At 41.1% G+C, this 14,699-nt stretch overlaps 2 protein-coding genes across 3 annotated transcripts; both read left to right on the top strand.

Moving 5' to 3' along the window:
* The first annotated feature begins 251 nt into the window (after nucleotides 1-251).
* LOC137780110 (calpain-2 catalytic subunit-like) lies at nucleotides 252-8,368 on the top strand. Of its 2 annotated transcripts, XM_068568451.1 has the most exons (21): nucleotides 252-552; nucleotides 950-1,019; nucleotides 2,177-2,295; nucleotides 2,381-2,514; nucleotides 2,604-2,772; nucleotides 2,860-2,943; nucleotides 3,155-3,240; nucleotides 4,430-4,504; nucleotides 4,681-4,841; nucleotides 5,688-5,857; nucleotides 5,962-5,973; nucleotides 6,138-6,349; nucleotides 6,443-6,479; nucleotides 6,568-6,633; nucleotides 6,724-6,781; nucleotides 6,885-6,949; nucleotides 7,371-7,439; nucleotides 7,539-7,617; nucleotides 7,762-7,878; nucleotides 7,973-8,031; nucleotides 8,123-8,368. In XM_068568451.1, exons 1-21 carry the CDS (start codon nucleotides 316-318, stop codon nucleotides 8,144-8,146), a joined length of 2,103 nt encoding a protein of 700 aa, XP_068424552.1. In that variant the 5' UTR covers nucleotides 252-315; the 3' UTR covers nucleotides 8,147-8,368. The 2 variants fall into 2 exon arrangements, with proteins under 2 accessions (XP_068424552.1, XP_068424551.1); XM_068568450.1 differs by having other exon boundaries at nucleotides 2,604-2,943.
* Nucleotides 8,369-11,644: 3,276 nt separating this feature from the next.
* Nucleotides 11,645-13,675, top strand: cfl1l (cofilin 1 (non-muscle), like). The gene is made up of 4 exons (XM_068568170.1): nucleotides 11,645-11,709; nucleotides 12,663-12,946; nucleotides 13,041-13,117; nucleotides 13,221-13,675. The coding sequence occupies exons 1-4, from the start codon at nucleotides 11,707-11,709 to the stop codon at nucleotides 13,322-13,324; spliced, it is 468 nt and encodes a 155-aa protein (XP_068424271.1). The 5' UTR covers nucleotides 11,645-11,706; the 3' UTR covers nucleotides 13,325-13,675.
* Nucleotides 13,676-14,699: the final 1,024 nt, after the last annotated feature.

The following is a 14,699-nucleotide window of genomic DNA, read 5'->3' on the forward strand; positions in this document are numbered from 1 at the left end:
ATTGAAGTTGTCTCACTATAAGCTATCAGACGAAGTTTTTTGGGGAGCAGCATGTGGTTCACTCATCCATGTGGACTTCATGTGGGCCGATCACGGACCATCACAACCAAAGCCAGCTGTAGAGTAGGCGTGGCGAAACAGGTGAGGCAGAGCCAGTTTGCTGTCTGGTATGAACAATAAAGGGTGTGGAGACAGTTTAACTGCACATACAACACAGAGCCTGTCGAGCCTGTCACACACACAGACACACACACACACACACACACACTCTGGGGGACAGTCGCAGACATAAAGACAGTCTTGAAATCTTTCAAAATGTCCGGCATTGCAGCAAAGCTTCAACACAACCGAGAAAAATCTCACGGGATAGGAACCAACTCTCATGCGGTGAAATACCTCAACCAGGACTACGAGGCACTGAGGAGAAGCTGTCTGGAGAGAGGACAGCTGTTTCAGGATGACTGCTTCGAGGCTCTGCCCTCATCCTTAGGGTATGACGAACTCGGACCAAATTCCTTCAAAGTACGGGGCATCACCTGGAAAAGACCCAGGGTGGGTACAATAAGTAGATGGAAACATCTGCCAAAAGATTCAGGTGATAACATGCAACATGTTTACAAAACCTTATTTTGAAGGACGGTTTGTTGAACTGATATTGTTTTTGTCATATCCTGTTTTCCATATGACTCACTCACAAATATTGGATATTTATTTATATATATTGTTTGTTATCTTACAGACTGCAATGCTTTGAATGGATATTGTGTTCCTGCAGCGGGTCAGCATCCAAATAGCTACACTTTGTACAGTATATCCGAGTAATTCTCATATCCAGCAAAACATAATTAGCCAGATATGGATGAGTATAACATTAGGGGTCAAGAAAGGAAGTGGTGACGTGAGGGATCATTACAATTTGACACCACTTTGACTCTTGTTTTTCCCTCAGGAATTGTGTTCAAATCCACAATTCATAGTTGAAAATGCCTCCAGGACGGACATTTGTCAAGGAGCACTTGGTGAGACACTCAAACACACGCACATTCATACAATCCCACAACAATGTCTGCATGTTTTACCCTTTGACCTGTATTTCCTATCGAATTACATTCAAATACATTTTGATGGCACAATTAGATATTTACTGTATTTGACAAAGAACACATTGATTTCCATCTTCAACTATTTGAATGAAGGATTTTGCATGCTTATCTTAGACTGATAGCAGACGTGAAGACAATAGATCACCTACAGTATGTTGCTTACTGCTTATTTGCTTGTTTAGTTTTAATCTCTGGAAACTGAATTTCGCTGGTGTTTTTGTAACCACACGACACTGAAATAAAATCCAAACCTACCTCCACGTGAATGCCTGTGCACTGACATCATCTGTCACTCATTCAACTTTTCAGTCTTCTCTGTCCACACCCAGTTTGGCAAGACGCACACATTAGTGTGTGAGACTTGACTTGTTTACAGCTAAGAAGCAAAGAGAGACAATTTTCCCAAAAGAGGTGTGTGTGCAAACTGCATACCTATAGTATGTTTTGGAGAGGTGTCATGATGCAACGGTAAATGATCTGTATTTATGAAGTACTTTTCTAGTTATGGTGACTACTCAATATGCTTTACAACACAAGGCAACATTCAGGGAGGGGCCACCTGCTCATCAGGAGCGATAAACATTCAAAGGCACATTTAGGGTTCAGTGACTTGTGCGAGGACGCTGCAACATGTAGACGGCAGGGGCCAGGGATCAAACTACCTTCAGGCCAGTGGACAAACGCTCCACCATGGAGCCAGACCCACGGCGTTAGTTTTGTTCATTTAAAAAAAAAAAAGATTTGAACATGAAAAATAAGATTTGAAAATTGAAAGTTGAATCTATAAAATCTGTTACTGGAAACTGCATATATACATATATTTTATTTAAAAAATAAAAAATAAAACTGACTCAAATAAATAAGAACACTAACTTGAACACATTGATTAATTCAGAACTTACAGTTTCAGGTTCAAATCTTTTTTTTCAAATGAACAAAACAATTGTCCCGAATTTGGCTCCATACTCTACCTAATAAACAACTGCCGCCCTAAAATGAAGCCAAGGTGTGACTGGAGGTTACCTCAGATTACACAGGAGTTCCCTTCGCTAACACTATTCCCTTGTGCTCAGGTGACTGCTGGCTCCTGGCAGCCATCGCCTCGTTGACTCTCAACAAACAGGTCTTGTCTCGCGTTGTGCCCCACGACCAAAGCTTTGAGAAAGACTACGTTGGCATATTTCACTTTGAGGTGCTTGACACACACCACCATCCTTTTGCTTTTGAGCTTTAGTGAGGTTTGATTTGACTAAACGTGTCCTCTCTGTGGCCCTCAGTTCTGGCAGTTTGGTGAGTGGGTGGATGTGGTGGTCGACGACCGCTTGCCCACCAAAGATGGAGAGCTTCTGTTTGTTCACTCAGCGGAGAGCTCCGAGTTTTGGAGCGCGCTGTTGGAGAAGGCTTATGCCAAGTATGGAAGACTGGAGCCTCTGGATACCTTTCTGTTTGTCGGTGCCTCTTTTTCTGGTCTAGTGATCCATGAACTCCGTTTCTCTGTAGAATAAATGGATCTTACGAGGCTCTTTCCGGAGGCAGCACCACTGAGGGATTCGAGGACTTCACAGGAGGCATTGCTGAAAGGCATGAGCTGAGCAGGCCGGATCCCCACCTCTTCAAAATCATCAGGAAGGCCTTGGACAGAGGCTCCCTTCTGGGATGCTCCATTGATGTGTGTTTGAGCTTATTGTTTCGCACACTCACCTTGTTGGCAATATGTGGTTGTTTTTACCTCACAAGCTTTTTCTCTCTATCCCAGATTACCAACGCGTCCGACTCGGAAGCCGTCACATATCGCAAGCTGGTGAAGGGCCACGCCTACTCGGTCACAGGGGCGGAGCCGGTGAGGAAATGTTTGTGTCTGTATACAGATCATATAGCTACAAGTGAGGCTGCAGTGGTTTTATGTCGTAATATATGTTACAATGTGGCAACCTGAGGAATGATGTATTTGATAATTGTACTCTTTTATTACATTTAGATTAATGCTTAAGGTGTCCCTTATGTGTGTTGTTTTCTGGTTCAGAGTAATTGACATGTTATTCTGTTGTCAGGTGAAGTACAGAGGAGACACGGAGCAGCTGATCAGGATTAGAAACCCGTGGGGTCAGGTGGAGTGGAATGGAGCCTGGAGTGACAAGTGAGTATTGTGGACTTCAGGGGGTGAGGGTTTAAGAGTAGGAAATGTAATGCACATGCTCATATTGTCTCTCGTAGTTATCGTTGTACTGCTCTAGTTTTTAGCCCTCATTAGTAACATGCGAGTGGCAATAGGGGTGCTGAAGTAGGTGGGTCAATGAGCCCTGTCCAATGTCAAATGGGCTTCACTTAGACCCTCAGAAGAACCCTTAATATAATAACCAGGTATTGATAGATATGGATGGACGGACATCTGAACATCGACTGGGTGGATTTTTTAACATTCATGATCGCTATAGAAGAGATGACGTATAGGGATGACTTCACTTCCTCTATCGCCACCATGAGGTTGACGTTTGGTTTTCAGGGAATTGTAACTAGAAATAGGTGTATTTTACATATTTAATAAGTGAAATTTGTGCTATGAGGAAATAAATCAAACTAAACAGACTGCATGCGAGGGAGGGAGAAAGGCGGCCTTAAACCAGTTTTCATAGTCTTGCAGCCAGACCAGCTGATCTGAAACTCCACTGATTGATTCAACTTCACCCACAAGAGGAGGCCGGCTTAGGGAGGGTCATTACACACACCCTCAAAATTGCTTCCACCACAAACTTAAGTAATAATTATGTACAGCCAAACATGTATCTATGTACATGCATTTCCCATTAAGCCATCTTATTCTTTGTCCATGAACTTAGTTCACCTCCAATTAATCCCTGACAAAAAAACATCAATATCCTGACCTCTTAAAGACTAGAGGGAGACCTAGGCACCACCTACATTAAAGGAATCTTGTCCTCAGTCTATCACATGAGTGACACCAACATGTTAAAATTACATTTTGAACTGAACTGCTTTGAACCACGTCGTCTCATAATTGGGCTTTCCCAATTACGCCTTTTGGGTTGTTCATAAGAGGACTCAGCCTAACTGAAACATCTGTTCTACACCCTTTGTTGGAAAGAGGGCAGAAGTGTTTGTGTGTTTTTGTCATGCATAAAACACAAAGAAAAACATACACACCCAGTGGATTGGCTGGTACATTCTGTGGTAACAAAAGCTGTTACACTCTGGCTCTTGTTCTTGTGCTCATCGTGTAGGTGGAGTGGATGACTCATAGGTGCAGACCTGTTGTTCATGTCTACCATGTTTTCAACTAATTAAGAAGGTTATACATTTATTTCTAGGTCTTCTGAGTGGAGATATGTGAGTGACGGTGACCGGACGCGGCTGACCAACCGTTGTGAGGATGGGGAGTTCTGGTAAAGCTCACTCTTCTAGATTCACAATGCTGAAACACTCTTTATATTCTATATACTCTATGCTACACTTATATTTGCGATACTCCAGTGAGAGGAAAAGAGCTAGTCAAGCAAATTATGTTGGAGTTTCTATTGGTTTTTGTTGTTTTATTTTCCTCATACTGTTTTGTCCACAGGATGTCGTTTTCCGACTTTCTGCGTCAATATTCCCGCCTTGAGATCTGCAACCTCACCCCTGACGCACTCACAGGCGATGACTTCAAGAAATGGGCAGAATCTGAGTTTGAGGAAACGTGGAGAAGAGGCGTTTCAGCTGGTGGTTGCAGAAACTTTCCAAGTATGACCAGTTTTATAATCGTACCTGGAGCACTGGAGTTTACGTGTGTCATGAAATAGTAGTATTAGTAGTGGTAAAATATTTGGGTCCATATGCAAACAAAAAATCATATTGACCAAAAAGGAGATGGAGCTTAAGCTTGTTATACTTATGCGATTTTTACAATGCATATTTTAAAAGGCAACCTTTGTTCACCAGATTGACAAAAACAAAACAAATATCACTTACTGTATAAACAGTATGAACAGTTTGGGCCGAGCACTGAGCCGTGTGGAACTTCACAGAAACCTGAAACAAGCATGATTCAACATTATTTATACGTAAATATTTGTAATTATCCTACAAGGTTATTTTTAGCCATGATATATGCTATCTCTTTATCTCGGTCCGACCATATCCTCCCATTTCCCTTCTTAAAACACATGATTATTACACTTGAGTGTTTTTTTTAAAGTCTTTAACACTAACACAGTAAAGTATTTGTTGTCCATTGCAGTAAATATCTTTTTCTACAAGTTCCATCACTGCCATTGCGGAGGGCCTGTTTACTCTGAAGCCATACTGATGGTCACAAATTGTGTTTTCTATGAAATGATCAAGACTTTCTAATATTTATTTTATCATTATTATGTTTTATTTTTAAAAAAAATGAGAACTGGCAAAGCAGAGTAATCAGTCTGTTGTATGAGTGGAGAACGGATGTCTCTCTTTACGTCATTAAACAGGAATGACTTTGTGAAATATTGATGTTTGGAGGGATTGATTGAAGACACATTCACTTTACATTCTATAATGATCTTTTATACGGACAACGTCTACATTTTTAAACACTGCTTGCCTTCCTAGATTCCTTTTGGATGAATCCCCAGTTTGTCATAAAGCTGGAGGACGTGGACGATGACCCAGATGATGGTGAGGAGGGCTGCACTTTGATCGTGGGCTTGATGCAAAAGAATAGACGGAAGATGAGGAAAATGGGCCAGGACATGGAGACCATCGGCTTTGCCATATATGAGGTAAGAAGCTGCCTGTAAGATGCAAGTGATGACACTTGTGACATTATGTGATTGTGTTTATTATGTGTATCTATTCTGACGTGATTGTTTTTGTCTTTTTCTAGCTGCCTGAGGAGGTATGTTTACAAAGATGAAGACACAGCCCAAGTTTTTCATGAAGAACGAGTATTCAAAGAAATTGTTTAATTTTGTCTAATTACACAATATTGAAAAGTGAAAAGTCAGAGAGAAGGTATGCGGCGCCCTCGTGTGACTGCACTGCGTGTGTGTCATTTTCCAGTACGCTGGCCAAAAGCAAGTGCACCTGAAGAAAAACTTCTTCCTGCGCAACTCTTCATCCGCACGCTCCGAGACCTTCATCAACCTGAGAGAAGTGTCCAACCACTTCTGTCTTCCCCCGGGAGAATACCTCATCATCCCCTCCACCTTTGAGCCCAACAAGAATGGGGACTTCTACGTGCGGGTGTTCTCGGAGAAACAGGCGTCTTTCCAGTACGTCCCTTTCACAAATAAGTGCAATTTCACAATGACAAATCATACTGACTGTCATAGAAAATGATAGGTATGACTTCTCGCTGCTTTCAGAGAGATTGATGATCCTGTAGACTGCAATGTTAAGCAGGTAAAGTCAGATCCCTCGATATGCATCCGTCTGAAGATTGTGTTCGAACAGAAGCAGGGGACTAAAATGATTCCTTTGTTATCTGCAGATTCATATTGATGAAGACGAAATCAGTGACAGATTCAAGAAACTGTTTGGACAGCTTGCTGGACATGTAAGTATCTGGTAAAGATTAGAGACATTATCTTGTGGTCTCAAATCCTCGCTTACAGGTTACAGAGTGTCGTTGTCATATGATTCTTAGGATGTGGAGATTTCTGCATTCGAGCTGCAGAGAATCCTCAACCGAGTGGTGACGAGGAGTAAGAAAGCATTTCTTTCTCTTCTTTTAGTCAAGTTTAGTATGTGCATGTATGTGCACCTGACGCTCAAAGCAATGTCCCCCTGTGTTTTAATCTATTTCAGGAATAGACATAAAAACCAGTGGGTTTAGCCTGACGACCTGCCGCAACATGATCAATCTGCTGGACGTATCCTTTAAGTTATGTCAAGAAAAGTATTAAAACCTCTAAACCCCTTCACATCCTGTTTTTCTATCTAACCCTCGGTTAGAAAGTTGAAAATGTATTTCCCAAAATGTCAAAGTATTCCTTTAAGGCTGTAGAATATATTTTGTACGCCACCTTCTGAAAGTATTTTCTAAAAAGCTTGTTTTTATTAACTCCATATGATGTGATAACACATCAAACCAAAGTATCCATTAACTTTGATCAAATGGAGATATTTTAAATGTTGTGTGTGTGTTGCATTTATGCACATTTGGAAACTTCTTTGGATTTTTGGATCTCCACTAGACTTTAGAATTTAAAAATGATATAACGACCCACGCACATGTCTAATAAAGGTCGACAACCTGCCACACATTGCTCCTTTCCTTCACACACTGCAAAGAAAGATGGCAGTGGAAAGCTGGGACTGGTAGAATTTAAGATTCTGTGGACAAAGATTGAGAAGTTCCTGGTGTGTTTCTTATTTCTTGACATGGACACTAACGTATTATGTGTTTACTGTATCAGTAGAATGGTGATACACACACTGACTTGCTGAGCTCTCTGTTAGGATGTGTACAAAGAGAGAGACACAGACCAGAGCGGCTGCATGAGCTCATCTGAGATGCGGATGGCTGTCGAGGATTCTGGTGAGAAGTCTATTTCACAACATATTCATATGCAGTTGTGCAAGAGGGCTCTTTATATGAGTTTGTGTCCATTGTGAAGAGGGGGAGTTTTTCATTATGTGATAGAAAGATGTGTTAGAAGCTCACACTTTTGCATCCCGACAGGTTTCTCTCTCAACAACTCTCTCTATCAGATCATTGTGGCCCGCTACAGCGACAAAGACCTCACCATTGACTTTGACAACTTTGTGTGCAGCATGGTCCGCTTGGAGTCACTCTTCAGTGAGTTTTTGTCACTGTGACCACATTTGATGTTACCCTGCAGCCACGCAGACATTATTATATGAGTTATGGTGTTTTCTTTCATCAACAACAGACGTCTTCAAGACCCTGGACAAGGATGAATCTGGCATAATAGAAATAGGTTTAATGGAGGTAAGAGCCCAACTGTGACAAAACAGAAATATTTTTAAAAAAAACGATGAATGGGGCACATAGTGACTCGTGCTTGTGTTTTCATTCACAGTGGCTGGAATTGGCGATGTTGTAGAAAGGAGCTCTGACTAACAACAGTTGAAAGATCCAGACTGGAGTTGAAGAGTCATCATATCGGAATATTATAAAGTTTGTGTTTTGTGTACACCTTAATCAAAGGATACTGATGTTGAAGGGAAATCATTTGATTATGTTTGATTATCTACCAACATAATAAAACCACAATGTCCCACAAATAAGGATCTGTTAATTCAGCGTAATCAATAAATGAGTGTTCAAGTAGCCTACTAATAGTTCAGCATTTTTGTCAATTCACTAACCTTTCTCTCGCTGTGAGGTACACAAGAGCATTATGCCACCACGCTCATGTCTCTACGGTAAATATGAAGCTATCACCAGATTAGCTTAGCTTAGCATAAAAGCTTAAAACAGGTACAAATACAAATACTTTAAATACACTAATTAACCCATTATATCTGATTTGTTTCAAGCTCAGAGGAACTTTGGGGCTTTTGGCAGTCCCTGTGGAGTGTGGATAAAGGTGGAAGTTTCTGAGCACCAGAGTCTTTAAAATTAAACTCATTTTACTAACTTAAGGTCTTATCAGTCCTGGTTCTGGTTCTCCTGAGCCTCCCTGCCCTCCAGCACGCACAAACATACGCGCTGGGTCCCCGCAGCGTCATGTCGGTGCTGCCTCAAGTCTGAAGATTATAAAAATAGCCCATCTTCTCGCTGATGGTCAGTTTTTACTTATGTAGGTCGTTGCATCAGTATTTAAATACCCAGTTAAAAGTTCCTTAAAGTAAGCTTAATTTGTACAAAAAACAAAGTGTAAAAATAATACATTTGCAAAATCACAATCACCTCCCTCAAACCCCAACGTGTCATTTTTACACTTTGGCTTTTATATGGATTAATCAAATGACGTACCATTTGGTTCATTATTGAGCTTTAGAGGTGCTGGTAGGCAGAATTAATTAATTGTCCCAATTAGTCTTGCAAACAAACATAAACAGTGGTGTCACTCTATTGGCAAGACAGACAAATAAATAGATTTTCCAAAATGTTGTACTGCGCTTTTAATTGTACATCCACTTACAGATGAAACCCACGATCATAACATGTGCTTTATTACATGACATATGTGGGATATTAATATTCGTAAAACAATCTTAATTTAGTTCAGATTTCCACCTCATAACAAGGCAAAAAGATGGTCAATTCAGTATCCACAATCCACCAGTAGGTGTCAGAGCTGTCATGCTGGCTCTGCTCCGTTGACGTCACTGAGCTTGCAGCAGCATGAAGTTTTCAACTGAGCGAGTTATGCAGCAGCCATTTCCTGCTCTGTGTGGTTTAGGGTTGTGTTTCCCTTTTTACTGCTCTGAAAAGTTTCTGCTGGCTGCCATTTGCTCTGGTACCACAGTCATGATGATATATGAATAAGCAATCCCCAAGCTACTAAACTAGAGGTTTTGGAGATAACTCTATCGTACTTTTGCTCAACAGAACAGATATATCATGAAAAGTAATACCTTTACAGTATATTTCAGTTTTTCTTTACACAGCACAGATTCCCGTTCTTGCAGTGCTCGTGGTAGGAGGCACACTCTGACATGTGCTGACATTTAAGCATTTTTGGGACAGAGGCTAGTCCGGATGTGGGGCGGGACTCTGACTCTGTAAACCACTGATCCACACAGAGGAAGCCAAGCCACTGTAATGCTGATCAGAGTCTCTGTCTGTAAAAATAGTCACTGTGGAGGACCAGTTTATCACGCATTAAATGCTCTCACCAAAGAAGAGTGCTGGGAAAAAGGTTTCCATCTCTGATTGACTTAAAGTATTTAAAGTAATGCAGAACTTATTATTATTTTGTATTCAATGCAGACTTGCATCTTATGTCCATGGACCACCATGCATCTTGCTCTATCCACTTGCCCAGCACTAATGAAGAGTGTTCCCTGCAACATAAACACACAATTACACAGTGGATGTTCGTGCATAGGCCAAAAGACACAGCGACTCCTTCTCGGTCTTCACCGTCTGCCATCTTTCCATTCAGTAAACACGAGCTCGCATGACCGTATTCCCTGCAACAGAGACGCCGTGTGCATCAGTCAAAGAACCGGTACGTGACGTCGCCCTCATTCTGACGGCTTCACGTACATGCCCGTGTGTGTGTGTGGCGGTGGCGTTTCCCACCAATCCGAAGCATTTGATGTCAGGCCGCATTAAAGAGCTCCTCTGCGCTTGAGCTTCAGCAACGCTCGGGACTGAAAAGCAATTGCATTGAACAAAAGATGATGCTATACCATGCGACTGAGAAATGCAGTTGAACAAGTCAGGCCACTGCTGCCCAACACTGAACGGCATGGTGAGGGAGCAGAGGGAAAAAGACAGGTCACAACAGTTCCCTCTGGTTAACTGAGCCTCTAATTCCCAGCTCCACCTCTGGACCAAAAGAAGTGGCAGATCTTATTACTTTAAAGATTGACACACATTTCAATATTTTCAAGAAGCCCTGTTTGAATGCATTTTCTTGTTTGTTTCTTGTTTGTTTTTACCTGAGATAGGACCCATGTCTGTTTACTATTTGATGACTATCTGTTTTGTCATTTACATACAATCAAACTCCCTTTATATGTGAATTTGGGAAAAACAGACTTGGCATTGAGTCTGCACACTCTTTTTGTGTTCACCAGAAAAACATTTTGTGAATCATATAAACTGCACTGACTCATCAGCCTGCACTGATTCAACAGCCTTCACACAGCGGAGATAATGTTTACTGGAGAGAAAAAAGACATCTAAATGATTGTATTTACCTTTTTATAAGGGACACTTCACTTTTCTACTTGATGTAAATATGCTGGAGTTAGCTGGAGAGGACAACACAATACAACACAATACAATAACATTACTGAATAAATACAGTTGACGTATGAAAATGTCCACTTCAAATTTATATTTTGTAGACTACTCCTGTTAAATGGTAAATATGTGTCTTGTTAGTTGTGATTAGAAGGAGTGCATTGAAACTAATGCCTCTTTGGCAAATCCAATTATTGACGATGACGATTGGAATCTCCGCACAACGCCTTACTTTTTGTCAGTGGATGCGTCCTTTTGACATAACTTGTGCACTCATCCCATCTTTTACCTTATAAGGCCTCTGAATTGGCTGTCGACAGCAGATGAGTTAGATATGTGAACAGGTTTGTTCTCCATATAAGGGTGTAAAGTACCACTCCCATTGGAGACTGGCTCAAGCTCACCTGGGTTATTCCTAAAGCGGTAGATCTCTACCTCGACCAAATTTAAGGATGGAAAGGTTGACAACATTTTTTATATTGTGCCAGAGGACAACGCACATAAATCCATTGAGATTTAGGCTTCAAATGTAATGTGATTAGATGCAAATACTGAGGTTGCAGCCGAAACTGTGTCACACCTGGGAAGAAGTGGGTGGGCCTACTTTTAGAGGTGTGCTCATTTAGCCCGGCTCCTCCTCTATGAGTCAACCTGCTCTCCTTCCTTGATATGACCCTTCAGCATTTTGACTGCTGCCATTTTTTCCTCTGCTGCCTACTTCCTTCACACATCAGAAGCAAAATGGTGAGTAGCTTTCACAAATACTGTGACTGTTTTGACTTCAGTTGTGCCGGTGAGCAGCTTCATCTTTGCGGTTTGTGTGCCCCACGGGACATTTAATGTCGAGATGATACAACTTTGAAGTGCCATATCCTCATTTTAACAGCATGTGCAAAAGCTGTGTGAACTCAGTGAAGCCTGGTCGTCATTATAGCGAGACTGTGTGTGAGGTTTGAATTTGGTGTTTCTTTGAGGAAGTGGTGTGCTGAGTGAAATGCAAGTTTAGTGTCTGACATGTCTGGCTTGTTCAAGGTGTGGTTTTTGCCTCCAAAATGGAGGGAGCTTTGTTCGTGTTTCAAACTTGTTCTCAGAGAATCCCTAGGGGCGGTCTTTCTTGTGCTAACTTGTTCCACGATGACTGGAATGTGATAGAGCCAATCCCTTGAATATTCATAGGGTAGCTACACTCCTGGCATGTTACAGCTGAAAAGATGGTAGATTCACATTGCATCGCTTTAATAATACTTCTCTCCAAGGGCTAGTTTTAAAAGAACTTCCTGTTTCCTTATCTTTTAGGTTCTGCTTTCTGTCTCAAAACCAAAGTAAGAGTGAACGAGTCTGTTCAAAAATATGAACCAGGGCCCTCATCACACTAAAGTGCTCATTCTGTGATAGTCCTGTATCATCTCATTGTACAATTTGTACACTTAACTGGCAAATTAGTCTTGGTGCAGAACTTTATCATGAATAAAATGATAAGGGCGTAGAAAGAGCTGGTCTTTATCTGCGACTCAAATGAATGAAATTGCATTTACAACTAAGACATGGAGTGTTTCTCTTATGATCTGTCTGCAGGCATTATCTTACTTAAAATAAGTAGATCATTCAATAGATTATAACTAACAGGTTTGGATTGTCCTTGTTTAGTTTTTTACTAAATACTAACGTGTAATGTTTCTTTTAAATTTTTTTCTCAGTCTGGAGTACGAGTCAGTGACGACGTGAAGCTTCTCTTCAACAAAATGAAAGTGGTGAAAAGCTCTGATGCCGAGGAGGATCGTATAAGATTGGTGATATTACACATCGAGGACGAGATTAAAGTGGAGAAATGTTATGTGCAGAAAGATCTGGAAGGCAAGGGGGACGTATTCAAGTTCCTCCAGAGTCTGCTGCTCAAAGATGAGTGCCGCTACATTCTGTATGACTGCCACTTTGAAACCAAGGAATCATCTAAAAAAGAGGAACTGGTCTATATAATGTGGTAGGTCATCCTTTCAATTAGAGCTTAATTGCTCGTGTGTGTGTGTGTGTGTGTGTGAGACATACTCTTATATAATGATTTCTCGTCCCACTAGGGCTCCTGCAACTGCCAAAATCAAAAGTAAAATGCAATACGCCTCCTCAAAAACTGCGATTGACAGCGTTGTGCAAGGTAAGGGTTGCTTTTTCGGTCATCCCATCGATTGGACTTTCCGAGACATTGATACCATTGACTAGCCTTTAATCTGTTGAAGTAACTCCTATTTCTTCAACAGGTGTCAAGCATAAACTTCAGATAAATGACTTGTCGGATATCGACCGGGTGGAGTTTGCGGAAAAACTTGGAAACCCAATCACACTGGAGGGCCACAGTATTTAATTACGCGTCCCAGCAGGCACAAACTGTCTTCCCCCTGTTTTATAATAAGATGCATTCAAACGAGCTTGAGGAGATAATGGCAAGATATCCAAATCAACTTCAGTTGTTGTTTTGGTATTGGTTCAACAAAGCTTATCGGGAAGGTTTGGGCTCTGAATGGGTTTAGATTCCTGAAAGCCCATGCTGTGCATTTGCCCCTCTAAACTGTCCAGTCACACCAGTTTGGTTGTGTAATCTAATTGTATTCCTTATATGACATATCCATACATTATCCTCATGATACTGTTGTCCGTCACTTTACTCTTGGTACATCTATATTTCTCAAATCAGAACCTGCTGTTTTTTTTTTTATCTACATGCATAATCCCAGCATAGGCCAGTATTCTCCTTGCTTGTGTGTCCACTAAAACCATATCCTGTAAAATATCCCAATGGCCGCCCTAATGGAGTTTACTACGTCAAAATGACTGACTGCTCCTTTAAGTTTAAAATAAATTTGTTTTCCTAGTCTGTTGCACCTAATTTAGAATAGTACAACTTTTACAAAAAGTGTCACTGAAAAGTTGTTTTACTGTCAGAATATTATAAAATAAATTAAATGCAATCAATTGGTCAAGTGTTTTATTTGTTTTTTCCACGAACAGCAAGTATGGCTGAAAGCTTTAATTACCGGTTAGCTGGGAGTTGGTTTTAGCACCTGGAGGCATACCACATCGATTGTCCGTCCCTTCAGATATTCTGCGGCCTGTCGGTGTCAGACGTGGGAGACCAGATGCTTTGGGTTTAACCCAGGCTTTAGGGTGCAGCTAGAGTTCAACCAAGCACTGCAATCGATGCTGTCCACAATTCATTTGTACATTGCGTGACAAATGGCAGGTAGTTTGACTTTATTTGAAAATCAAATTTGCAGTTGTGTAAAATAAGAATTTTATTCCATCACTGCAGGTATATTTATGGACTCATATCAGTACCATAAATTAAACACACCCTAAACCAGATTTTTATACTCATTCCTTCACATTTGCAACAAACGGCTGTGAAGATACAGCAGTTATGTCTGAGCATGAAGTCTCGCTCCCTCTCTGTAATCTGAGCTCCTCCTTGCTTTGATGCAGCTGGAGCGGCTGCTCATGCTTTGAGTGCATGTTGGCTCACGGCCGCAGCTCTGACCTGCTTTTATAGGACGGTCACAGCTGATGACATGTTCCTGACCTCCAGATGAATAGTTTGACCTTTTTTATTCAGTCTCGGCAAGAGGTTGATTATTATACATGATTAGATAAATGTGTTGCTGGAGTCGGCATCCAGTTTACAACTCATAACAATTTCCTTTAAAAGTAAACCAATGTCAATATATGGCCACCATATTCACACT

This window comes from Clinocottus analis, unplaced genomic scaffold (assembly GCF_023055335.1).
Source record: "Clinocottus analis isolate CAN_PGR_092001 unplaced genomic scaffold, fCliAna1.0.p SCAF_8, whole genome shotgun sequence".
Taxonomy (NCBI): Eukaryota; Metazoa; Chordata; class Actinopteri; order Perciformes; family Cottidae; genus Clinocottus; species Clinocottus analis.

Excerpts from the sequence above, each read along its gene's own strand:
- LOC137780110 (XM_068568450.1), top strand. The coding sequence starts at position 316 with ATGTCCGGCATTGCAGCAAAGCTTCAACACAACCGAGAAAAATCTCAC. Across the intron at positions 1,020-2,176 it reads CATTTGTCAAGGAGCACTTG|GTGACTGCTGGCTCCTGGCA; the intron begins GTGAGACACTCA and ends CCTTGTGCTCAG. Across the intron at positions 7,618-7,761 it reads GATGGCTGTCGAGGATTCTG|GTTTCTCTCTCAACAACTCT; the intron begins GTGAGAAGTCTA and ends GCATCCCGACAG.
- cfl1l (XM_068568170.1), top strand. Across the intron at positions 12,947-13,040 it reads GAACTGGTCTATATAATGTG|GGCTCCTGCAACTGCCAAAA; the intron begins GTAGGTCATCCT and ends TCGTCCCACTAG. Across the intron at positions 13,118-13,220 it reads GATTGACAGCGTTGTGCAAG|GTGTCAAGCATAAACTTCAG; the intron begins GTAAGGGTTGCT and ends TTTCTTCAACAG.